Raw genomic sequence first — 24,840 nt, forward strand, 5'->3', positions numbered from 1 at the left:
ATTTGGAGATTTCATTGATCAGAATGAGTAAACACTGGCTTTCTGGGGAAAAATACCCGTGCGTCTATCATGCTGTATTTTGCAGTGTAGAGGTACCCAAGTTAGCTTTAAATAAGTTAGTTTGGGCACTGGAAGTAATATAGCCATGGAAGCATGGAGCTTCTATGAAGCAAGGGAACTCAAAATCAAAACTATCACCAGCTGCCTTTTTTCCTGGGCTACAAAAGATCATAATGCTTTTCTACAACATTGTCAAAAAGTTTCACTTTGATAGTTTAATGTTTTCAACTTTCTGATAGGCCAGCAACAAAATACTCTGAGTTTTGAACTAATCTGTTTTTTCCATCCCCATCCCCTTCAGAAGGCTGGTAGCAGTATGCATGGTACTCCTATGGGCAGAGTGCTTGAAGGCAATGTGTCTGCATTTCCACTCTTGGGCTACATAGAATTTCATTTTAAGCTTTCACATCTCATCCTTCTAACTTGACTCAAGTCATGCTCAAATAGATCCTGTATTTTCATCATAAGAGCCAACAAAATACTGCTTCTTCCCTTTGCCATTTTAAATACAAATGAACATCAGCATTTTATCTAGAAGAGAAGTTGAGTATTTTAAGTTCAGTACAATTACCCAAGCTAGATTTTGACCAAGACACTGGTCATAATATTTCCTTTCTTGTAGGACCAGATATTGATATCCTTTCCATAACGTCACATTGTGAGTTATCCCACTGAACTCAAAGGAAGTTACTTGCCATGAGTAAGGAAATAAAAATCTAGTCCATAGAAATAGTGATGCGGGACACTTAATGAACAGGAGTTTCTAGTTCAGCCATATGAAATTTTACATGGTACACTGACCTTGGCATGAAGTCACTCGGGATGGCAGGAGGACAGGGCAGATGTTGAGGCTTCAACATCTTCCTTTCCCCTGTGGAAGGTATTACTCAGCCAGTCCCAAACAGACCAAAACAAAGGCGTCAATTGAAGTAGTCTGGAATCTACAGCCATGCCTGTTCAGTATCTACACTGATCCCGTGCCGTATGTGTGTGTGTGGAGGGGAGAGAGGAAATACAGTTAATCTGTGGCTTTGTGGCAGTGGTGAATAGGAAGATATATACTTGGTACGTAGTTCGTTATATACCCATACAGAGAAGTGTGTGTCAAGATAAACAGTGAAAAAATAATGTTTTGATAATGCAAGTGTACAACTAGTGCTTATGGATAAGTGGTTATGCAAGAACAGTAGATATTGTATTAGTTATAGTAGGGGTGGGGACAGTTTGTAATATATAAATAAGCTAACATTTATTCACATGCCATGACCTTAATTTTGAGTTGTGTTTTTTTGCACAGAGTACAAGATAAAGTTCAGGAGATTTCTAATCACATTTGGGGATATCTCTTGGATTGCTTGTGTTTTCTGTATCCATGTTTTTTCTTTATGGCGTATACTTACATATCACTCTCAGGTGATGTATTTCCTCACTTCTATTGTTAATAATTTGAACAAGTACAGCTCTTTATAATTAAGTATGTTACTGGGTGCATTTTGACGGCTGTTGGCACAGGTAATGATGGGAGGTGGGTTGGGCACATCTCGTTCTGTCCCTGATCCTGGGTACAAGTTAGAGCAACTCTAAGGATGACACGGGACAAGCCTCAAGTTTTGGAAACACTAGTTCCCAGTCTTCTCTGTTGTCCTTCAGAAGTTTATCTCTTCTTCTCCTTTTGCTTCTATCCTGAATGCATCTAGAAATGGGAGTTTCCAATGACTAAAGGAAACCTGTTGGGAATATCATGGGTATATATTGGAACACAAATGAAAATTTGAAAAACTGTCCCAAATTAGTACCAGTTTCCTGCTGTGTCTGCAGAAAGGCTGCAGGGTGATGGTGTCTGAAGTTATGTGACTATATATGCACTGCTTCCAGTTTGAGAAGTAGGCACAGGCTACTGCCTGAATGGAAAGCAGTGCAACAGTGTTGAAGTGGCACTGCACTTAGGCTACTTAACTCTGCCTCTCAGCAGAAACAATCCACATGTCGCAGTGCTGCAGAGTGTCTATAGGAACCAGAACATCAAGTGGTGTCCACTACTCGTTTCAGAGGCCTGTTTCAGAGCATGTGGATCTGCAGCTCAGATTTTGCTGCCTGAAAACTAGTTGCTTTATTTTCTTAGCTTAGCTATGTCCAGATGGGGGAGTTTGTCAGCAAAGGCAGTTTTAGCTCTGGCATGTGAACTTTTCAAATCTTTGCCCAACATAGATTGGTTGTCAAAACACAATATAAATTAGGCTACATAGATCAGACCTAAATATGAAGCAGGGCAACTAAAACCTGTAGTCCAGGGCTTAGGAGGAGGAGTGAGAAGCCTTGCTGAATTCATGAACTATCAAGGACAACATGGGCAGGAGAAGCCAGGGGCATTTCCATGCTCCTAAGCTTGACAGTGCAGGGATTGCTGGGGGAAGCTTGAAGTGCCTGATCTAAGCTGAGGAAACACCAGAGGGTATATGTTTTACCCCAAAAGATTTAATGTCCTGGAGGCTCTCTCTGTTCAGATTCTGTATGTATATATACAGAGCAACAAGGCAGATAAAAAAGTACCCACACATATTAAACCTAGAAATGAACAGTTAAAGAAAAATACTCCAACAGGTTAAGAGCCCATGCAGTTTCTTAGATAAGGGTACTTGCATAAGATGTACCCAAAGCAACTAACTCTGACTCTCTAGACTTGTTTTGGAAGCCCTCTTAATAATAATAGGTGGTCCATCATGGGGTTTTTCAAAGTCTTTGAAACAATATGGAGGCTATTAACATCCTTGAAAAGCAATTACCTATAAGATACAATGTAAAAAAATAGGTTCCTTAAGTTAATCAAATATATACCACAGAGGTGGAAGTCATCCCAAAATCTGAATCCATATACCTCAGGATCTGAAACTTTAGCTCTGAATCTAGCTCTGAGGATGGGGTGGGTGTGTGAACGCTGGAACAATGGGACAAAGTAGAGAGAAACTAGTGACACAGATTTGTTGGTGCCTTGGCCCAGCAGATTATAACAATCTGCATTTTAAATGATAAATTAGCTGCTTTACAAGTGGCCAGAGTTTAGCTAATGTGGTTGCTATTTTCAAGCAGGACTGATTGAAAGTAGAGATCAGGGAGAAAATGTTTCTGTACTGAATCAATTAAAAATGTTTGGAGATAAATGTAAACCTATTATATACAAACGATAGAGTAGAAAACTAGAATACAGGAAAAACAGTCTTCCTATACTTTTAGAAATCCCTTGAGGGGGTTAATAAACAAGCAGATACATTAGCACCTTCCAGATGTTTTATGTACCTTTGAGGAAGGATAGCATCAAGGTACCATTTAAAAATAAAGGACAACACAACACTTTTAAATTGTGTTCTGATTTTTTTTTTTTTTTTTTTTTTTTTAGAACAGCTGCCTTGTACTAACCTACTAAGAAAAGTAAATGCCATGCTTAACCATGTCATTGAAAAGAAATATATCCAAGGCAAAAATGCTCTGGAAATGAAAATGATTACCAAGTTCAAGATGTGAGGACTGTTATGTTCTTGCTTGAGTGATTCAATTGTCAGAGGGGATCCTGGTTCCAGTTTCTGGGTGGATTCACTTTTAGCAAACTAGGAAGGAGGAGAAAAAGGAAGTCAGTGAACAGTTGAAATTTTTCATCAAATACTTTGAGTGATACAAAGTATCAAATATCAGAATGTATCAAAATGTATGTGGAGCAGTTTTTCAACATGCCATTTTGTTTCTCTCGCTCTCTCTCTCTCTCTCTACATACATACATATACATATACATATACATATACATATACATGTATATGTATATATATATAACCTGGATATTAATATTACAGTTGCGTAAATTATTTTTTGCTGAATAACAGATTCACAAAAACTGCAATTTGAGATCACCCAAAAGTAGTTGCCAATTTGGGTAAATTTGATTCAGCTGAGAGAGTAAAAAAGGAAAGAAACATCATCAAAATCCTAAAAGGTTTATATCAATATTTCTTAAAATACAGTTTTCCAGTTACCCAGGCTGGGTTCATGATGAGACTTTGCCACTTTCATAAAACTGAGATAGAAATAGCAACCCTCCTACACTCAGCAGTTAGGGTACTTGGCAGGAATGTGGAGGAGAGAGATTCAAATCTGTTGCAGGTTTCAAAAGTATTTCACCTAATGAAAGGATGTCCTTACCCCGAGGCTACTGGGTATTGTGAACGGGCATCCTCTCTTCTTCTCCTCATGAAACTCTCTCACTTTGTATAACAAACTTATTAATTGGGCCCATTCAAAAGAGCATGATAATCCCCATAATAACACTTGGTGGTCAGGGCACTCACTGCACTGGGAGAGGGAACAGCCTCCCTGAAATAGCCGGTACTGACGATTGTAGGAGGTCGAAGCTATGGGTTGAAATCTTCTCAGGAGGAGAATGGGAATTGGACCTGGGTCTCCCCCATCCTCAGTGGGTGCCCTAGAAACTAGCCTCCAGTCTCCAGCAGAGGGGTGCTCTGCCCATGCTGTGCCACAGTCATGTGGCATGGGCTCTGGAGGAGGAGAGCTTTTGTTGTACTACCCGGAAGCTGAGAGGTGGGGAAAAGTGGCGGCGGCGGCAGCCGGAGTCCTGTTCCGCATCTGCCTCAGACCCAAGCTGGGTCATTTCAGCCTGCCTGCTGGAAAATCTTGCTGATCCTTGCACTAAACCAAGGGTTTTCAACCTTTTTGGTCGGGGTGGCAAGTCAACGAGCGGTGTTGTGGGGGGGAAGACGGGTTCCCCAATGGCCGGTCTACAGGTGGCGGGTTGCGCAGCAGTTTGTTGATCGGGGGGAGGTCCCCTGCGTGGCAGCAAAATTAGAAGTACTGCTGGCTCCTCTGTGCCACTGCCATATAAACCTTGGGGCCTTCCAAAGTATCCCCAGGGGTACGCGTACCCTCAGTTGACAACCCCCGCACTCGACTATGGAGGTAGGTAGAAGGTAAAAACCTCCTTCTTCCATTCCCTTACTCTTGTAAATCTAGGATCTCCTCTACCCATCCCTTCCTCCCCCCTCTGCCCCTAACTGAAATGATTATGTGAATTCAACCTGAATGTGTGAGCATTTGCAGGTCAATATGAACTGCATATTTTTGGTGAATGAACGATTGGCCACTTTTTTTTTTTTTTTGCCCAGCTGTCCTTTGGTAGCTCATGCTGATTTTAGACTCATAGTTCAGTAGGATCAACAGTAGGGGACATATCCCAGTATGGTATGACTTAATTTCCCTTTATTGTGCCATGTCATGTATCACCTTGGATGACACCAGCAACTTCCATTATCACATAAAAATCATTTTCACTTTTTAAGGTTAAACACCTGTACTTCATTCACACCCACAGAAAGGAACTTTATCACAACGTAGTAATGGCAAAGGTTCCCATAACATTTTTTCTAAAGGGATCCTCTCCCAACTTTTAACCCATGAAGCATGTTGCCCTCCAGACAGTAACATGCTGTGATTCCCCACTACAAATTCCTGTGTATTCAGTTGCTGGGAAAATTCAACACTGCTACACGTAATTGTTACCTTCTTCCACGTTTTGAGGATAGAAGCACCAAGGAGCATCAGGGGGAGCTGGGTCAAAGCAACAACCTCTGTTCTCACAGTCCTCAGCTGAGATGTCCGGGTAGCCACAGTTTAGTCTGGAACTTAGCTCTGGCCCACATAAGGTTTTATCTGTGTTTTTTTTGTTGTTTTAAAAAGAAAAATGACCACATTTCATAAATCCTGTTGTTGTTACTGTTGTTATGACTATTCCTCTCCTCCTATAACTGCAGGACCTGTAGCTTACAATCTGAGCAAAAGATACAGTACAATAGATACAGGTGAACTGAAGAGCACAGGCTGTTTGCCAGTAATCCACCAGTTTAAATTTTTAGCTTAATAGTTTCAGTCACTTGACTTGGACATTGAACCTGAGGGCCAGTCTCTACAAAATCAGCCATGAACTGCATGTGATGGAGATGAGTGAAGCGGTCACAGAGGTTGCTAACAGCTGCAGGATTCTCTGTCCTGTCTTGGCCGTAGGTGCGGATGAAGTCAAACTAGAAGTCACCAAATTGCTGTGGATTGTCAAAGTGCACCATCCTCAGTGACTCTGTTGCTCTAAGTGCTGGAAGATGGGCCTGTATGAAGCGGCTAGTAGTTGCTTCAGATTTGCATTCGGCCAATTGGGGGACAGTGATTCGATTCGGTGATTCGAATCACTGTCTCAAATCAATTTGGCCGAATCTGATTCAGAGATTCAGCTGCTGCAGAATATCTGAATCACATGGGCCCATTCCCCACCCACTCTCCCAGCCCAGCAATGGCTGCCCCGTCTGCCCCGGCTGCACCTTGAAAAAAGAAGCCCTTACTCACTGGGTGCTACCAATCTCCGCTGCCCCCCACTGCACCACGCTGCATGGGGGGCTCTCCAGAAGCACCCCCAACCCCCCACCGCTGTCTCAGCCTACCCCCTATGGCTGCCCTGCCCAGCCCAGCTCCAGCCCTTTAAGGAACCCTCCCCCGCAAAACCCCAGACTCACCAGTTCCTGCCTTACAGGGGCATTCCTTACTGCCCCCCAGTGGCCTGTGCCACATGGGGGGCTCTTCCACGAGCTCCCTGAAGCCCTTAGGCTGCTGCAGGAGCTGGCAAGTTCAGGGTTTTTTTTTTTCCTTAAAGGGCGGGAGTTGGGGTGGGCAGGGTAGCCATAGGGGTGGCTGAGAGGGCAGGCAGGGGTTGGAGGGGGCTCGTGCAGAGCCCCCCTGCAGCATGTGGCAGTGGAGGGCAGCAGGGATCGTCCCCCACCTGGCAGCATCTGGTGAGTTGGGTTTTTTTTTTTAAAGGGCCAGGACCTGGGGTGGGCAGGGCAACCATGGGAAGGCTGGGGGAGCAGGCAGGGGTCAGGGGGGCTGGGAGACCAGGCAGGGGATGGGGCCTGGCAGGGGTCCCCCCTGGTCTCCTTCCCCCTTCTCTAGCCCCCCGCCCCTGCCCCCTACTTACCAGCTCCGAGTCCAGCTCCCTGCTGCAGCCACTGGGGACTGCCCAAATCATTGAACCTCTCTAAATCTTTTCCAAAGATTTGGAGAGCTTCAAATTGTTTTGGACCTTTTTAATGGTCCACTGAATCAGGCCAAATCTCCTCCAAATTGAATCAGCACCTGAAGCTTTGCACAGTCCTACTGGAAAGGGAGTTCAGGGAAGCAGAGAATTTGCCCATGATCCCTCCATACTTTGTTAACCATGGGCACTACCCAATTTAAATATTCCAAGTATATAAAGGAATTAGGAATTGTAAAGCCAAGCCCTTCATGCCTGAAAGGTAAAGTTATAAGTTACAATAGTGGTCTTTACTTGTCCCATTAAAAACTCTTGTTAGTGGGACATGCTTAACATGACAGTGATGCAGCATAAAGTAGGTTTTGATGAAAAGTAAGTCACAAAAGTTTGGTCACTTACTGAATATACCAATCATGCTGAGCTTTTGTAAATAGTGTTCAGGCACTAGGTTCCCAGGGGTTTAATTTTCTTTGTTAAGCAATGTGCAGAATGAAGGATGAGGGGGAGGTGTCCCATGGGTCTAAGAGAAAAATTCTGCCTCTAGGAAACATTTAGTATCCTGAAGTACCCGGCAAACAAGAGCAGAGTGATTTGTGGAAACCAGAGTGGCTGGCAGAGGTACTTTTCTAATGCCTTCCATCTCCAAGCTTACTGTGTACCTCAGTCCCACTCAGGATGATCATCCTATTGCTCTCCAAATCACATGGCCTGAAATCCTGCTCAACCCTTATTAAGCATGGAAGTGGGGAAGACTAGGTTCTTCCCTTCCCCACTCATTCTAACATTAGAGTGCCACAGAAGCTGGTTCTTCAACAACAGTGTTAGATTTTGCTTAGGTGAAAGAGCTAAACCTACAGCAGCTCACTTGGAAAGGCAAAGGGCAGAAGTAGATCAGGCTCAGGGTAAACAGTTGTGTCCGGATGCAGCCTTCAATCATGGGAAGGGAGTAGTATATTTAGGATATAATCAAGCTCAATATATGGGCTAAAATGTAGGTAGAGATTGAGGAGATGTTTGTAATTAACTGATAACAACTACAGATGTGTAAATTCCAGATTCCTTCTCCAGTACCTCAATCTTCTTATAAGTAGAAGATACATTCCAAACTGGATACCTTCAAGTCAGCCAGCCCTGACAATCTACACCCCAGAGTACTCAAGGAACGGGCGAGCATCATAGCCCAGCCCCTGGCACGGATCTTTGAGAACTCCTGGCACTCTGGTGTAGTGCCCGAAGACTGGAAGAAGGCCAATGTGGTGCTGATCTTCAAGAAAGGGAGGAAAGTGGATCCGGCAAACTATAGGCCCATCAGCTTGACTTCTATCCCGGGGAAGATTTTAGAAAAGTTTATTAAAAAGGCCATGCTTAATGAACTGGCCGATGCTAACATCCTAAGGGATAGCCAGCACGGGTTTGTTGCGGGTAGGTTTTGTTTGACCAATCTCATTTCCTTCTACGACCAGGTGACCTATCACCTGGACAAGGGAGAAGAGATTGATGTCATATATCTTGACTTCAAAAAAGCCTTTGATCTGGTATCGCATGATCACCTCTTGGCAAAACTGGCCAATTGTGACCTTGGGTCCACCACGACCCAGAGGGTAGTAATTGATGGAAGTCAATCATCATGGTCTCCTGAGACCAGTGGGGTCCCCCAAGGCTCTGTCCTTGGACCCATATTGTTCAACATCTTCATTAATGATGTGGACATCAGAGTCAGAAGCGGACTGGCCAAGTTCACCGATGACACCAAACTTTGGGGCAAAGCATTCACACCAGAAGACAGACAGGTGATCCAGGCTGACCTGGGCAGGCTCAGCAAATAGTCGGATGAGAACCTCATGGTGTTTAACACTGAAAAATGCAAGGTTCTCCACCTTGGGAAGAAAAACCTGCAGCATCCTTATAGGCTCGGCAGTGCTACGCTGGCTAGCACTACAGAAGAAAAAGACTTGGGGGTCATCATTGACCACAAGATGAACATGAGCCTGCAATGAGATGCTGCGGCCAGTAAAGTAACCAAAATGCTGGCTTGCATCCATAGATGCTTCTCAAGCAAATCCCAGGACGTCATTCTCCCATTGTACTCGGCCTTGGTGAGGCTGCAGCTGGAGACTGCATCCAGTTTTGGGCTCCACAATTCAAAAAGGATGTGGAGAAGCTTGAGAGTCCATAGGAGAGCCACGCGCATGATCAGAGGTCAGGAAAACAGACCTTATGACGACAGGCTGAGAGCCACAAGGCTCTTTAGCCTGGAAAAGTGCAGGCTCAGGGGTGACCTGATGGCCACCTATAAGTTTATCAGGGGTGACCACCAGTATCTGAGGGAGCGTTTGTTCACCAGAGTGCCCCAAGGGATGATGAGGTGGAACGGTCATAAACTACTGCGAGACCATTTCAGGCTGGACATAAGGAAGAATTTCTTTACTGTCCGAGCCCGCAAGGTCTGGAACAGCCTGCCATCTAAGGTGGTTCAAGCACCTACTCTGAACACCTTCAAGAGTAAATTGGATGCTTATCTTGCTGGGATCCTATGACCCCAGCTGGCTTCCTGCCCTTTGGGCGGGGGGCTGGACTCGATGATCTTCCAAGGTCTCTTCCAGCCGTAATGTCTACGAAATCTATGAAATCTATTAATGTATTCTGTCTATAAGAAGATTGATTTTTTTTTTTCTTCCTTGAACTCTGTGCACTCACAGAGTTCCTTGAACGCAACTTCCAGGGGAGTAACCTAACCAATAAGCAATAAACTGTGCCAGGCAAAAGTGTCCTGGCAGCTAAACTGGGTTCTTTGCAGCTAGTGTATTGCAAAGCCCTTGATAAAGTTTCTGCTTGATAACTACTCTTTGTCACAGCTTTGTAGTCCCATTCTCTTCAGTGATGTGCTCAGCGACAACCAGGTAGTTGTAGTAGCCACCAATGTGTTTGCACTGATTGTAATTAATTGGGACTTGGGGCCAGATCCACAAAAGGACTTAGACTCTGAAAAGCCGAGAGTTTCCATGATTACTTTAAGGCACCTTGACAGCTAGCAAAATCCTCAACCCCAAATGTTGGCACATAGAACCAGATCCACAACCAGGAGGCCAGACTCATACTCAAGCTTTTTCTGTTTTCATCCGGCTAGGTTTTGAAGAAATGAGTGACCCCTGCTCCATTTTTCTGTATTACAGGCAAAAGTGTCTCCTCTCCACAGAGGATCCCTGGCTGTGAATCCCACATGGAGGGTAGTTTCTCTCTGTAGCCTTGAATAAGGTGCCTAAGTCCCAAGAAAGGGTGGGACATCAGACACAACCCTCTCCTTGGTATTCCCCATTGGATACCAGTTCCCTCCTCAATGCACTGATTTTAATGGACCACTTTCTGTATTACCTATCTTTTTCCTGTATTGTATAGGAGCCTAGATGCCTCCCTTAGGACTGTGCATTCTGTTGTGAAAGTAAGATGCCTATAAAGTTCTACACTGCTCACTGTGCTTGAGTCCTTTCATGTCTACAGTGGCCTGTCAGACCCCTAGGTCCTTGTGAGGATCCATTCCTTTGCACAGATTGTTATTGATGATGTACCAGCAGGAATGAAATGCATCTGTGGCTTTTCAGTGTTAATGGGATTAAAGGCTGCTTCTTTCCTTTGGTTCAACAAATATAACTCTAAGGACATTTGGGGATCAGATCTGCCAAGATGTCTTTTGGTCTGCTCACTTTTCAGAACAGAATCACATTTCAGGGTTTTCTATTTGAACATTTTTTTTTTTGGCCTCCACATCACTAGGTAAATATTTGGCTCCTAATCTAGGATACAGGGTACAACAGACTATTTTAAAGGTTATTTGAAGCCAAACCTATTCCATACATTTTTCACAGAAGTAAACTCTTTGTAGTAGATACTATCCCCAGCTCAGAATCTCTTCAGAACAGTTTCCTCAGACATGTCCTTAGTGCTCTGAGTTACACCCGTGGCCCCAGTCTTGCAGGTGAGCATAGCAGGATGCCTGGATATTGTGATCAGAGCCAGGGTCTTATGTTTCTCACTCATGGATGCCTGGTTTCCTTTAGAGACAAAGCGTGGGAATAATCTTTTTATGTTTTAGGGAAACACTAAAGCTACTACTAGCAAATCTAAGACTCACTAGTATCATTTGGTCAAGGAAGAAGCTAATGGAGTTGAGGGTCTGCAGATGGGGAATTTACTTGAAGATCACAGGGAGGGAGAATACTGGGAATGCAAGTCAGGGGTGGGGGTGGGGAGTGGAGGACAAGAGAGGGTAGCTACAGTGGGAAATGAGTGACACTGGAAATAATTAGTTGGAATCAGGAGAGACTGGGGAGAAGAAAAGACCAAAAGGTCCTAGTATAGAAATGGTCTCTTATAGCAGGCATTGAATGTGTGTTCTGTGAGGAGTTTTTGACCTGTTTCCTATGCAAAATATGAAGTCCCATATAGCTTCTGACAACAAATTCGTATAAATCATAACATACTCTTAAACTATGCCAAAAAGCCACAGTTGACTGTTTGATAATCTGATAACTGAGATACTCATAAGGCAAAGCAAATTACTGGTGTAATGAGTACAAGAAAAAGAGATATAGGAGACCTGGAAGTAAGGTTTGAATGCTGCCCAAGTCTGCTAATAGCCTTGTTGTTACTCTTTACGGTGTTCTTATGGAAGCCTGCACCCATTTGATTGCCCTTTGTATAGTTTATACAATGCTATTCCCTCTCCCCACACCAGTACACATTTATACCTAGTTAAGTCTGAGAAAGATCAGGTATATGTCAAGGAGATACATTACATTGCTTTGGTTTAGGAACAAAGCACCAGGGAGCACCAGCGACTGCTGAACTGAAACAGCATCCTTGAGCCACACACTCCTCGGCAGTGATTTCTGGTTGTCCACAGTTCTCTCTCATTTCTGGATCTACTTGACACTGGCAGGATGCTGGTGAGAATACAAATATAGCGAGGTTACTGCATGTCTCCTTTCATTCCTTGTGGCATTTTTAGCAGTCCAATAAGTATAGGTGTGAAGAGGTATAACCAATGCAGAACTTTAAGTTATTGGTAAGTAGTAGAATTAGATACAAATCATAATAGCTGTACTTTAAACATTTGAATCTGACAGCAGATGTACCAGTAACAGCTCAGTTAAACACTTCCAAAATGTACTATACTTAGTTATTATCTATCCATTCTTGTGCCTCATTAAATATCTTTGTTCAATGATACAGAATGAACACCCTTTAGCTTGCATTTACATAACAGCGATGTAAATTTGGTTTACAGCGCACTTTTTAGGTACAATTAGATGTGGTAGGATAGTATAAGTAAAGATCTTTCTAATTCTAGTTCTAGTAGGGCACGTCTACATATGCATTATTGTGCCTTTTCTAATGCACATTAAATATCATACCTCACAAGTACTAAATTTAATGCTCCTTTTGTAATGCTTATTAAATTTAGTGCCTCACATTGGAAGTACTAAATTAATGTGCATTAGGCTGTGCTACTGCGCAATAGTACATTTGCATGCTTTTTTAGTGATGCTTAATGAGCAGTAGACTATTTTACTGTGCATTAGCATAATGTCAGTTTTTTATGTGATGCTTTAATGCACAATAAAATAGTCTACTGCTCACTAAGCATCACTAAAAAAGCATGCAAATGTACTATTGCGCAGTAGCACAGCCTAATGCACATTAATTTAGTACTTCCAATGTGAGGCACTAAATTTAATAAGCATTACAAAAGGAGCATTAAATTTAGTACTTGTGAGGTATGATATTTAATGTGCATTAGAAAAGGCACAATAATGCATATGTAGACGTGCCCTACTATCTATTGTAGAACTAGAACTAGAAAGATCTTTACTCATACTATCCTACCACAGCTAATTGCACCTAAAAAGCACACTGTAAACCAAATTTACATCACGTGTGGATGCACCCTCAGTGTATTTGCTTCCCCATTACTACATATTTTCTGATTGCTGCTTATTCTACAATTAAAATTATGCTTGCAAATAGACATTGCCTTTCTCCTTGAAGAAAGCGTTTTGTCCTGTGACCCTGTGGACTTGTAGTCCACTGTCCTGCTTCAAGCCCCTCTGAAGTGAGTGGGATACAATGTGCTATTGGGATGTTGTGGTATATGTCCCTAAATTTATTGGGGGTATTTCAGGGTCAAACTGGCCTGGATGCATTCTCATGCTTGTCATCTACTGGTAGAGAAGCAGCACTGCAGCTTTGAAGGGTGATGTGTGTAGTGTTTCCATGCCCATTTTGATCCGTGTCAAACCCCAGGATGATCAGACCCCCATCAGTTGCAATGTCTATTTACGGCCTACAAGAGTTAATCTTACTCCCACCAAAGTCAGTAGGACTGTTATAACTGAGTTCAGCAGGATCAGTTGAATAGAACAGTACCTTGGGATGAAATACTGACTGCTGATCCCTTTCCTTCTGCCATGGAAGCCAGTAAGATCATGCCTATATATGCACCTTGAAATGCAACAGCAAAGAAGTATACTTACATGCAAGTTCTGCTCCTTCAGTCAGGGAACTGAGTTTGACAATAAGGATTATGGAGAGCAACCAGAACCCCTTCTGTTCCATTCTGACTTGGAAGCCTTGGTCCTCAGAAAAGAAGAATGAGAACTTAGATCTAGGGTAAGTAGCTCTTACACTCAGAGGGATTCAATTTATATGCTTTTATGTGTGTGCATTAGACTTAGATAACATTTATCCAAATTATGCTCCACCTAGGATTTCCTTTTTCTTTTGATTAGAAAATGTAAATATGTGTCTTCCACATCTCCCACAGTGAAAGCCCTGTGAAAAATGGCATTATCATACACCTTTAACTACCTCGCCTAAGTTCATATCCAGAGTGCCATTCCAAACCTCTGAGCAACTTCAGGTGTTGCTACGCTTTTTAAAATAAAATCAACCTGCCAAATATATGTTTTCCCTCCACATATGTGATTTCTATCTCATAATCACTGGCCTAAGGCCCAGATTGGGTGATAGCAGCTTTGTTCAGGACTGATTATCTCACAACCTACAAATGCCATCAAAATAGAAAATGTATAACATTAAGAAGCCCAGAATTATTGTGCTAAGTAGAATGAGGGCCCTGGAGACTCATCGGCATCACATTAAAACACTAAACAGCCTAGCATGGTTAAAGATTTTGAGTACAGCAACTTTGGCATTCTTAGTCCTATGACAAGCAGACTGGAAAATTAAGAACGATGTTTGTCAATGTGTTCATTAGGCTATGGAAAATTAAAAGAATCAGAACCAAGCCAGAAAAAAGACATTCCAACAGATATTTTTATGTTACCATACAATTCTTCTTGGCTGGGAAGAAAGGGTTTGTCTTGCTGCTGAATGTTGAGCTGATCTCTGCAAAAAGTTTTCTTCCTTGTGACAAAATAGATGTTCATAACAGGGAGAATAGAAAATTAAAGATTGGGGAAATCCGTCTTTTGCTGATATTCTCAGGACACAAGGTACTCACAGAAATGCTTGTGGATGGTAAGGTGGACACTGACAGCTGGCCCCTAGGTCACTGCAGTCTAGGATAGCCTCTTGCTGCCTGGGCAGGGCTCATTTCTTTTCTAGACCAGGTAGACTTAGAATTCATAGATTTCATAGACATTAGAGCTGGAAGGGACCTCGGAAGATCATCGAGTCCAGCCCCCCGCCCAAAGGGCAGGAAGTCATCTGGGGTCATAGGATCCCAGCAAGATAAGCATCCAATTTGCTCTTGAAGGTGTTCAATGTAGGTGCTTGAACCACCTCCGCTGGCAGACTGTTCCAGACCTTGGGGGCTCGGACATTAAAGAAATTCTTCCTTATGTCCAGCCTGAAACGGTCTTGCAGGAGTTTGTGACCGTTCGACCTTGTCATCCCTTGGGGCGCTCTGGTGAACAAACATTCCCCCAGATCCTGGTGGTCACCCCTGATAAACTTATAGGTGGCCATCAGATCACCCCTGAGCCTACGCTTTTCCAGGCTAAAGATCCCCATGGCTCTCAGCCTGTCGTCCTAAGGTCTGCTTTCCTGACCTCTGATCATGTGCATGGTTCTTCTCTGGACTCTCTTAAGCTTCTCCACGTCCTTTTTGAATTGTGGAGCCCAAAACTGGACGCAGTACTCCAGCTACGGCCTCACCAAGGCCGAGTACAAGGGGAGAACGACGTCCCAGGATTTGCTTGAGAAGTATCTATGGATGCAAGCCAGCGTTTTGGTCGCTTTACTAGCCGCAGCATCACATTGAAGGCTCATGTTCATCTTGTGGTCAATGATGACCCCCAAGTCTCTTTCTTCTGTAGTGCTAGCCAGCGTAGCACTGCCAAGCCTATAAGGATGCTGCAGGTTTTTCTTCGTGCCTTGGATGGGGCATCCCAGTTCATTGTGTGGATGCTGCACAGTGCAGGTGGTCCCATAATCAGGTGAAAAATATTGATGGGCTTTTGCTCAAGGGTAATTTTCAACCTGAGAGGTTGTTTTCCCCTTATTCGGTGTACCAAAATCTCCTATATCAGGAAATTAGGTTGTTTGAGTAGAGAAGAACTTTCTGCTTGGACTAATCCATTCTTCCTGTTTCCTTCTTGTACCTTTCCCTGTTAACATTTATTAATATAGAAAACTGAACCTTTTATGAACTTTCATCTGTTTTCTAACAATTGAACTAATGATTTGGGGTAGCCTGTTAAAACTTGGTTATTTAGCAGAATTCTACTTTTCAAATGATAAAAAGTAATTTGTTTCCAACTCTGATATGTGGCATACTACTGAATTCATCCATTTATCGTCAATGACTCTTTCAGTAGCTTCAGCTCCAAGGATGCTGAAACTGAGACACATGGAGAGGGCTTTGAGACTAAATAGAATGATGTACCTCGGAATGAGTGACGCTTGCGAATCATGATAAAAACTTAAAATGATTATACTGCTGTTTGTAGAAATTCTACTCAAGACCATTTGTAGAATTTGTGAAATTTGCTAGTATGCACTGTCTTTGAGATCAGTATTATTGAATAGGATACAATGGAAGGATACACAACTCGTAGCAGTAAAAAGAAGTAAATATTTTAAAGTAACCTGTAGCGTGGGCAGAAAACATTGTGGTGTATATAGACATAAAGAAGGTTTTTATTGGCAATTGTTTGAACCGATCTGTGTAATGTATTTGTGGATTTATCCGTGCAAGTTAAACAGATCTTCTGATACCTGTGCTAATAAAAAAAACTATGCCCCACTATCCTGTTTATGTTCACCTAGCTACTTTAGTGGCCAAGGGGAAATCATGTTTTGCTTACTTGTATTCCCAACAGAATGGAGATCTTTGGGGTTTTTTAGTTGGCTAAACCACAGAAAGAGATTTATGAACCTGCTACTGCCTCCAAGAAAGTAGATTAGGAAGTAGATCAGTACTCAAGCAATGGAATTGTGTTAGTCTGTAGCTGAGAATATAACCCAAATCCTTTATCTTGGGCAAATTGGAGGTCATGTTTTTAGAAGAAGTACTGAGTTCAGTCTCTACAGTAAGTGCATTGTGCATTTTGAGGAGGAAAATATTCATTTCGCATTCCTTTTTCAGGAAAGCAGGGGATTCCCTTTTTAATGAGCAGAAAGGAACTGGCTTGCCCCTCTGGCTACCCCCATTCTCTTGGCAACCTCTCAGCTTTCCCTGTTTCTTTGTTCTGGCTTGTTCGCCTTCCTACTCTCAAAATCACTCTGTTGAGCTTAAGCAAAGGCAAGTGCTATTCCAATCAGCCTTACTATACAGGCTTGACTGGGAATCTTGCTGCCAAAGGGAGACTGGAGGGGAGTAATGAGGAGACCAGGGGAGGCATTGGCAGGTTGGGTAGGATTCTGCAAAGATCATCCAAAAATTCAAGATGCATAATGCTTCACAAAGGCAGAATGCCCTCCTCACCCTAGCACATGGGCAGGACACTTCTTCCACACCACAGTGCAGCTCCACTGCTGCAAGGTAAGTAAAGCTGGTCAGAATATGGATGAGCTACATCTCGTGTCAGGCACCATCACTCCCCCTTTTGCTGTTGCTACAGTGCACTGCGGAAGCCATGGACATATCAGGGTTCAAATTATACTTTGACTCTTGGGGAAGGGGGGGGTGCAAAAATATTAAACAGGTTCAGTGGAAGGAGCAATCCAATTCCCCTGTGATGATTTCCAAATCTTGCAGGAGGGCTGTGTGTTTGTGTGCGCATGTGGCAGGGTTGTGGAGGGAATGGGTGTGTGTGTGTGGGGGGGGGAGGTCTGCCTGTGCTGGGGGAAGCTGTCTGGGTGCAGAGGCTGTAGTGGGGCAGGGGTGATGCCTGCCCCTTTAGTGGGGGAAGAGGGGGGGCCTTGGGGACAACAGGGAGCTGTGTGGCCAAGCTAGTGGCACTGGGGCTGGTGCCCTTGGTTGCGGGTGGGGGCAGGGGGGTAGCTAGAAGACACTGCAGGGCTGGGAGGGGCAGGGGGACATGAAGTAACTGAACTGCAGCTCCCATGCAGCACTATGGTAGCATTTCTGAATCAACACTTTTCTGTGTATCAGACATTTCTTAGTTTTCAGATCCTCCAATTTGGGACAATTCTCTGTGGGAAGCAATGCTTTTTCAATAAAAATTTGACTCCATTGAATGTCAGTTTTCTAATTTTTCTGACCAGCTCTAGCATCCAGTGACAATGCGTAGGGGGTGCACGGGGGTGCACATGCACCCCCTGAGAGACCACACTCCCTGTTTGGGTGATGGGCAAGGGGGCAGGAGGGGGTGCCCCTCCTGTGAGCGCTGGTGTCCCCCCTTCGCAGGTGCTTTTTGGTGAGTGAGATCGCCTGCAGGGGACCCTCCCCGGGCAGCGAGATTGGCCGTCAGGAGAAACGCCCTCTCCCCCCCACCCCGGTCAGCATGATCGGTTGCCGGGACCCACCCCCCGGTTGCTGACTGGTGTAAGGGAGGGCACATGCACCCCCAACTCAAGAGGCACCAGTTGCTCTTGCTAGTTGCCTTCATTCTTTTGTTTAAGACAACTGAAATACAACACAGATTTATGTCCCATGCTTTCCTGCTCACCCGTGATTACTTTCTATTGACCATTGGCAAAAGGTAGGCAAATTTTTAAATCCCTGGCCTAGCATAATAAAGTCTTTTATTATTTTACAATGGCTTGCCTTGTGCAACAACTGATTTCTACAAAGTCCTGTCAAGTCAGAATGAAAACAAAATGCTCTTCAATACTAAGCAACTTTTGTTTTGAGGGAAAGTATTAATTGATAAACACTATTGATTCTGCAGTTAGTGTTCAGGCCTACAGCAGCTCATTTTGTTCACACTCTGTGTTAATGGAATGATCCACTGGAAGTCATGCTCCTTGCTGATTCAGTGAACTACCTTCTTATACATGCTTTGTTTATTATTGTCTATTATTGTCTAGATGCACATAGAAGTAGATTGTATTCCAATATAACATCCATGAGAGACCTGTCTTCTTACCTCCCAATGGATAAAAATTCTGTAACAGCTGCTGCTGGATTTGTAGGAGGGCTCAGGATCTCTGCAAAGGCAGAGCGGGAAAGTTTGCAGAAAGTTGTTGCTTTTGATTGGCTCCTGAGGAAGGAGAGGGGCAGGAACTCAGGCCCGCTGACTCAGCCAGGCTCAGAGAAGGGAAGGGGTATGGGGATCATAGAGCTTGGGGAAGAACCACCTGTGAAGTGAACCTGCCCTTAGTGATGGGGAGAAGATAACCCAATATCCTTTTTTCCTCTGTGAGGCAGAGGGACCCGTGTGGAGGAAAAAGGGTGGTACGGTAGACCTGCCTAGGAGGGCAGGGTGTTGATCTGGGAAGGCTCTGGGGAGACTTAACTGAGAACCAGCCTGGGACCAGGTGGATGATAAACTCAGGGCTGTTTCAGTTATCAGCACACGGGGCCATGTCTGGGAATTGGAGAAAGGTGCTTTTGGGGAGTGGGGACAGTGTGTGTTTCTCTGCAGATATCACAGACAGCTGGAGCAGAGGAGAGCTGCTCCTCCCCATGCAGGCTCTAGCAGTAAGCAGGGCTTTCTGAAGCAGCAGCACCACCCATGGTTATTGTGTTGCCAGTGTGAAGGACAGCTGATGTCTTGTTACCCCTGTGTGCTCCTGCTGAAATGCACTGCAGTCTCAAGGTTTAAATTGGGGAGTTGTACCGATGGTGTCTTTGATTCAATCTGTACAGAGTGTTTTAGTGCATTGATACCTGCCTTTGACAATTAGATTATTGATATCCTGTTCTGCTATTAACCTCATTCATATGCTGACTGTTCTGTAAATCATAAACTGTGCAAATAGTTAAACTGTTTGTACTCCAGTGCATGGGGAAACCACAAGAAAGCACTCCATGGAGAAGTGGCCCCAGCCTTAGGGACTGGGAGGTTGACCAAGCCTACTTGACACCCAGGACCCTGAATCTGGATGTGGCTACGGATAGCACTGGGGCTAGGGTTACACTTCATGTGTCAAATAAATAGTATCTGATGAAGTAGATTGTCACCTACAAAAGTTTATGCCTTTCTGAATGAGTTATGCCACCCTACCCTGCCTTCTTCCTGTCAAATAAATGGTCTTTCTTATGCACAATTTTCCCAATGTAACCTCAGAATTTGATGCAGATCCCATGAGTCCAATCCCAGCATTGGATAGCTGAAACAGTCATTTTATAAGGCAGAAAATATATCCTAATTGTAGAACTTTGCTGCCTCCAGAGCTGTGCAGAACTTCTATCTAAACTTCTAGATCTTGCTGTGACTCATAAAAATTATCAACAGAAGTTGTCACTTCTGATAAATACTTTATTAATGCCTCTTAATAAATACTTTAAGTCTCTTATCTTTGAGCCATTGCCCATTGATCCAATACGACTCAATGGGCAAATCTCCCAATGAGGTTTTCATTATGGTAAGACCATAGGCTCAGGCTGTTATACAAACAACCTGAAAGAAACAGGCTTTAATCTTTTTTTTTTTTTTTTTTTACAAATGTGTTGATTAATTATCCTTACTTATGTTCCTTGTTCTCATATCAGGTAAGTTATATGGGGCAACTGACAACTGACGCCCAGGAAAAAGCCAACCTATTAAATAGGTACTTTGCGTCAGTCTTTCATCAGTCACATGGGATGCCCATGCCTGCTATGGGACAGGGAGATCCGGGTGATGGGGATCCCCTACCCTCCATCAATGCTGACCTCGTGAAGGAACACCTTGAGAAGCTGGATACCTTCAAGTCAGCCGGCCCTGACAACCTGCACCCCAGGGTACTCAAGGAGCTGGCGAGCATCATAGCCCAGCCCCTGGCACGGATCTTTGAAAACTCCTGGCGCTCTGGTGTAGTGCCTGAAGACTGGAAGAAGGCCAATGTGGTGCCGATCTTCAAGAAAGGGAGGAGAGTGGATCCGGCTAACTACAGGCCCATTAGCCTGACTTCTATCCTGGGGAAGATCCTAGAAAAGTTTATTAAGGAGGCCATCCTTGATGGACTGGCCCAGGCTACATCCTAAGGGACAGCCAGCACAGGTTTCTTGCGGGTAGGTCTTGTTTGACCAATCTCATTTCCTTCTATGACCAGGTGACCTATCAAGGGAGGACAAGGTGGACAAGGGAGAAGAGATTGATGGCATATATCTTGACTTCAAAAACGCTTTTGATCTGGTATCCCACGATCACCTCTTGGCCAAACTGGCCAGTTGTGGCCTTGGCTCCATCACGATCCGCTGGCTGGGAAATTGGCTTCATGGTTGGACCCAGAGGGTTGTAATTGATGGCAGTCACTCATCGTGGTGCCCTGTGACCAGTGGGGTCCCTCAAGGCTCTGTCCCGGGACCCATACTGTTCAACATCTTCATTAATTATGCGGACATTGGAGTCAGGAGTGGACTGGCCAAGTTTGCCGATGACACCAAACTTTGGGGCAAAGCATCCACGCCAGAAGATAGGCGGGTGATCCAGGCTGACCTGGACAAGCTCAGCAAATGGGCAGATGAGAACCTCATGGTATTTAACACTGAAAAATGCAAGGTTCTCCACCTTGGGAAGAAAAACCTGCAGCATCCTTATAGGCTCGGCAGTGCTACGCTGGCTAGCACTACAGAAGAAAAAGACTTGGGGGTCATCATTGACCACAAGATGAACATGAGCCTGCAATGAGATGCTGCGGCCAGTAAAGTAACCAAAATGCTGGCTTGCATCCATAGATGCTTCTCAAGCAAATCCCAGGACGTCATTCTCCCATTGTACTCGGCCTTGGTGAGGCCGCAGCTGGAGTACTGCATCCAGTTTTGGGCTCCACAATTCAAAAAGGATGTGGAGAAGCTTGAGAGAGTCCAGAGGAGAGCCACACACATGATCAGAGATCAGGAAAACAGATCTTACGATGACAGGCTGAGAGCCATGGGACTCTTTAGCCTGGAAAAGCGTAGGCTCAGGGGTGATCTGATGGCCACCTATAAGTTTATCAGGGGTGACCACCAGGATCTGGGGGAACGTTTGTTCACCAGAGCGCCCCAAGGGATGATGAGGTCGAACGGTCACAAACTCCGGCAAGACCGTTTCAGGCTGGACATAAGGAAGAATTTCTTTACTGTCCGAGCCCGCAAGGTCTGGAGCAGCCTGCCATCAGAGGTGGTTCAAGCACCTACATTGAACACCTTCAAGAGTAAATTGGATGCTTATCTTGCTGGGATCCTATGACCCCAGCTGACTTCCTGCCCTTTGGGTAGGGGGCTGGACTCGATGATCTCCCAAGGTCCCTTCCAGCCCTAATGTCTATGAAATCTATGAAATCCCATAGTTCATTTAAGGACTTTTTCCTTGCATGAAAGAAACACATTCATGTAGATGGCTTATTAACTATAGTTTTAGGCCCAAAGTTGTATTGACTGTCAAGAAGTACCCTGGCTAATATAGTGTCGTTTCATATAGGAAGTGGAGAGAGAACTCAAACTTTTATACCTTTCAGTTCTAAGCACTAAACTCATGCTGCACATTTATGTGCTATTGGTGCTAAGATTAAGTGTATGTTATAGCAAGCCATTTGTTTCTTTCTGCTGAATCCATTTGTTGCTGAAAAATGCGGACTTACGAAACCTGAATTATCTGAGAAATGCTTACAGATTTTGGAAAACTGGTTTTCACTTGAAAAATATATCAAGTGTTGCTTTAATTTGGATTTTGTAGGTTTATTTCATGCCAACTTTGCCATTTCATTTCAGGCTGCTTTTGAAATATTCTACTTTTGTCACTTATGTGTTATTTCTGACTGGCTTTTGTGTCACACTAGAAGTCAGCTTTTCCTTGTGACGGGGGGGGACTGGTTGGTTCATGTGTTTGATGCTGGGCCTGTCTACAGCTCTGGATCACAGCAGACGGAAGTTTTTGGAAAAGCATATGAAGGTTTGGGAGAAGTCTTTCTAGGAGTGGCCGGATGGTGATGTGTTCTCTTTCTCTGATTCCTCCCATACTTATGCTGCTTGTGCAGTACAGTTTTGCCAGGCAAAAGTTAATTTCACTCCCACATGGAAATTCCTCTCCCTCCCCACCAGCACATGAAGAAAGCAAGCATTTCTTCAGGCATGGACAAGAAAAACATGTTTCTGATGTGGCAACAAGTTCAGGTAATTATTGCCACATCACACCCAAAACTACAGCCCAACAGCCTGTTAGTGGAGCTGTAGAGCTGAGCCATTCTTGAGGTCTGACTCTTGGGCACCTTAGAGTAGGAATATAGTCCCCTTCTCCTTAAAGCTTGGTAAGTGCAGGAGCTGGTGAGTGTCAGGCTTGCTTGCAACTTTGTACCCAGGATCTTGGCTTTCCCAGAGCATCAGTCCACACAGGCCTACTGCCACCACTGCAGCTACTGTTTGATCAAGGCACATAGTGCCTCTGAAGAGGACCTTGGAGCACAATTGATTACTGTGGGTGCAGGATGTGGTGATGATAGTGAACTGGAAGAGGAAGAGTTTAACTTACCTTCAGCTGCTACATCTACAGGCTGTGGTCCACTGTACTCTATAATTGTGCTTGAATTTTCCAGATTTGGACAGCAGGTGTTTGTTAAGAGCTTCCAAATGGGTAGAAGGTCACTGTCTCGGCTTCACCTGGAGCTGCCTGGGGGAGGGGCAGGGAATTAGATGCATGCTTGCAGTGTTCACACCCTGCATTTAAATCACCAGCTGCAGTGCCAAAAGCAAAAAAACCTAAGCTCCTGGGTTTGGAACCATTTCCTACTTGATGCTGGGAACAGTTCCACTGGCGAGCTCTGCAGATGTTCAGTTAGTTTGGGCTGTTGCTGCAGAAGGCTGCCAGTATCTGTCACGATAAAACACATGGAACGCAATTATAGAGCAAACAGTTCACAACAGTGGAGCTCAGGAGAAAGCAAATGGTCACTAGGACTATGAGAGAGCTAGCTTGTCACCACCAGCCCTTCCCATGATTTCAACGGGGAGAACAATGGATCTCAATGGGGTCTTTTCAGAGCAGCCAACTGCCCTAATCTGAAACTCACCACAGAATGTGCAAGGATGATGGCCCTGGATCTGTGTCCATTCTCCGACACAGGGTGAGGGCTTCAGATGTTTTGTGGCAGCAGCTGCCTCCACGTGAGAGATTTCCCCAGCTGTTCTTATTCTGCTCAGCGTGTGATGCCTTATCTGTGTGCTGTGGGAACTGGTGCAGTAAATCATGGCCTGAATAGCTGCAAAGGTGAGGATGCACTGACATTTGGATCAACTGTCAGGTGACTGAGTACGTATCTGTTACAGCCCACAAGGTCGCTAGTGGCACCGGCTGTGGAGACATGTACAGCTGCAGTCAACAGCGCATCAGCCTGGGCCTGTGTTGCCTTGGAAAACATTAAAATGCCAGTATCTTCTTGGAACAAACTGCGTGATGTCATGGATGTGTGGCTAAGAGCGTGATGCTCTCTGCCGGGTTAGTAGCAATAGGCAACAGAGCATATGTTACAAAAAAAGTGCATGATGGTGGCTCCTAGAACTACTGGCAGGAAGATCTGCAGCCACTTATGGCAGACTTGTGCAGCATGTCACCAGACTCAAAACAACCTGCTACACAAGTGAATGATGAAGCTGGGGTTGCCCAGGTGGAAGTTCACGATGTACAATGCTGGGACAGAGACTTACTTTTGTCATTCAGCCTTCCTGGGTCCATGCAACAACAGTCAGGCACTAGTCTCTAAACTGCACCTGCCCAGTGACCGCCCATTTAGAAGCAAATCCATGCATTTTTTTAATCTGCAATGATGATGCAGCAGGGATTGAAGAGAAAAACTAAAGCACATATAGAACTATTTCTAGGAGCAGGTTGACAGATGTCACTGGAATGAGCCATGCTGTCTGTGCTAGATAATTGCCATCTGGAAAGCATCAGGGAGTAGCACCACTGCTATGCAGTGAGATATCTAGTCTCCCAATCTGAAGGTACTGTAGGTTGTCTTTGAAAATCAGGAAAAATTGAGGCAAGAATAATACAGTTGAAAAAGAGAACAAGACAATCTTTTCTACTCTTTCATTAATTTTCATAGTTTCATAGTTTCTAGGGTCGGAAGGGACCTGAGTAGATCATCTAGTCCAACCCCCCACCATGGCAGGAAATAATACTGGGGTCAAATGACCCCAGCAAAGTGTTCATTTA

General features: G+C 44.3%; 1 protein-coding gene across 1 annotated transcript; it reads right to left on the bottom strand.

Annotated features, from left to right (window-relative positions):
* Positions 1-3,654: 3,654 nt before the first annotated feature.
* LOC149874409 (trefoil factor 3-like) lies at positions 3,655-13,747 on the bottom strand. The gene is made up of 4 exons (XM_090044066.1): positions 13,666-13,747; positions 11,929-12,075; positions 5,620-5,769; positions 3,655-3,662 (listed from the first exon to the last, which is right to left on the bottom strand). Exons 1-4 carry the CDS (start codon positions 13,745-13,747, stop codon positions 3,655-3,657), a joined length of 387 nt encoding a protein of 128 aa, XP_089900192.1.
* Between the last annotated feature and the right edge of the window lie 11,093 nt (positions 13,748-24,840).

Source organism: Crocodylus siamensis, chromosome 1 (assembly GCF_052110815.1).
Source record: "Crocodylus siamensis isolate JL-2025a chromosome 1, ASM5211081v1, whole genome shotgun sequence".
Lineage (NCBI taxonomy): Eukaryota > Metazoa > Chordata > Crocodylia > Crocodylidae > Crocodylus > Crocodylus siamensis.

Coding starts and splice junctions, on each gene's coding strand:
- LOC149874409 (XM_090044066.1), bottom strand. CDS start 13,747: ATGGAACAGAAGGGGTTCTGGTTGCTCTCCATAATCCTTATTGTCAAA. Junction 12,076..13,665: donor TGAAGGAGCAGAACTTGCAT/GTAAGTATACTT, acceptor TATTCTCACCAG/CATCCTGCCAGTGTCAAGTA. Junction 5,770..11,928: donor TGTTCCTAAACCAAAGCAAT/GTAATGTATCTC, acceptor AAAAAAACACAG/ATAAAACCTTATGTGGGCCA.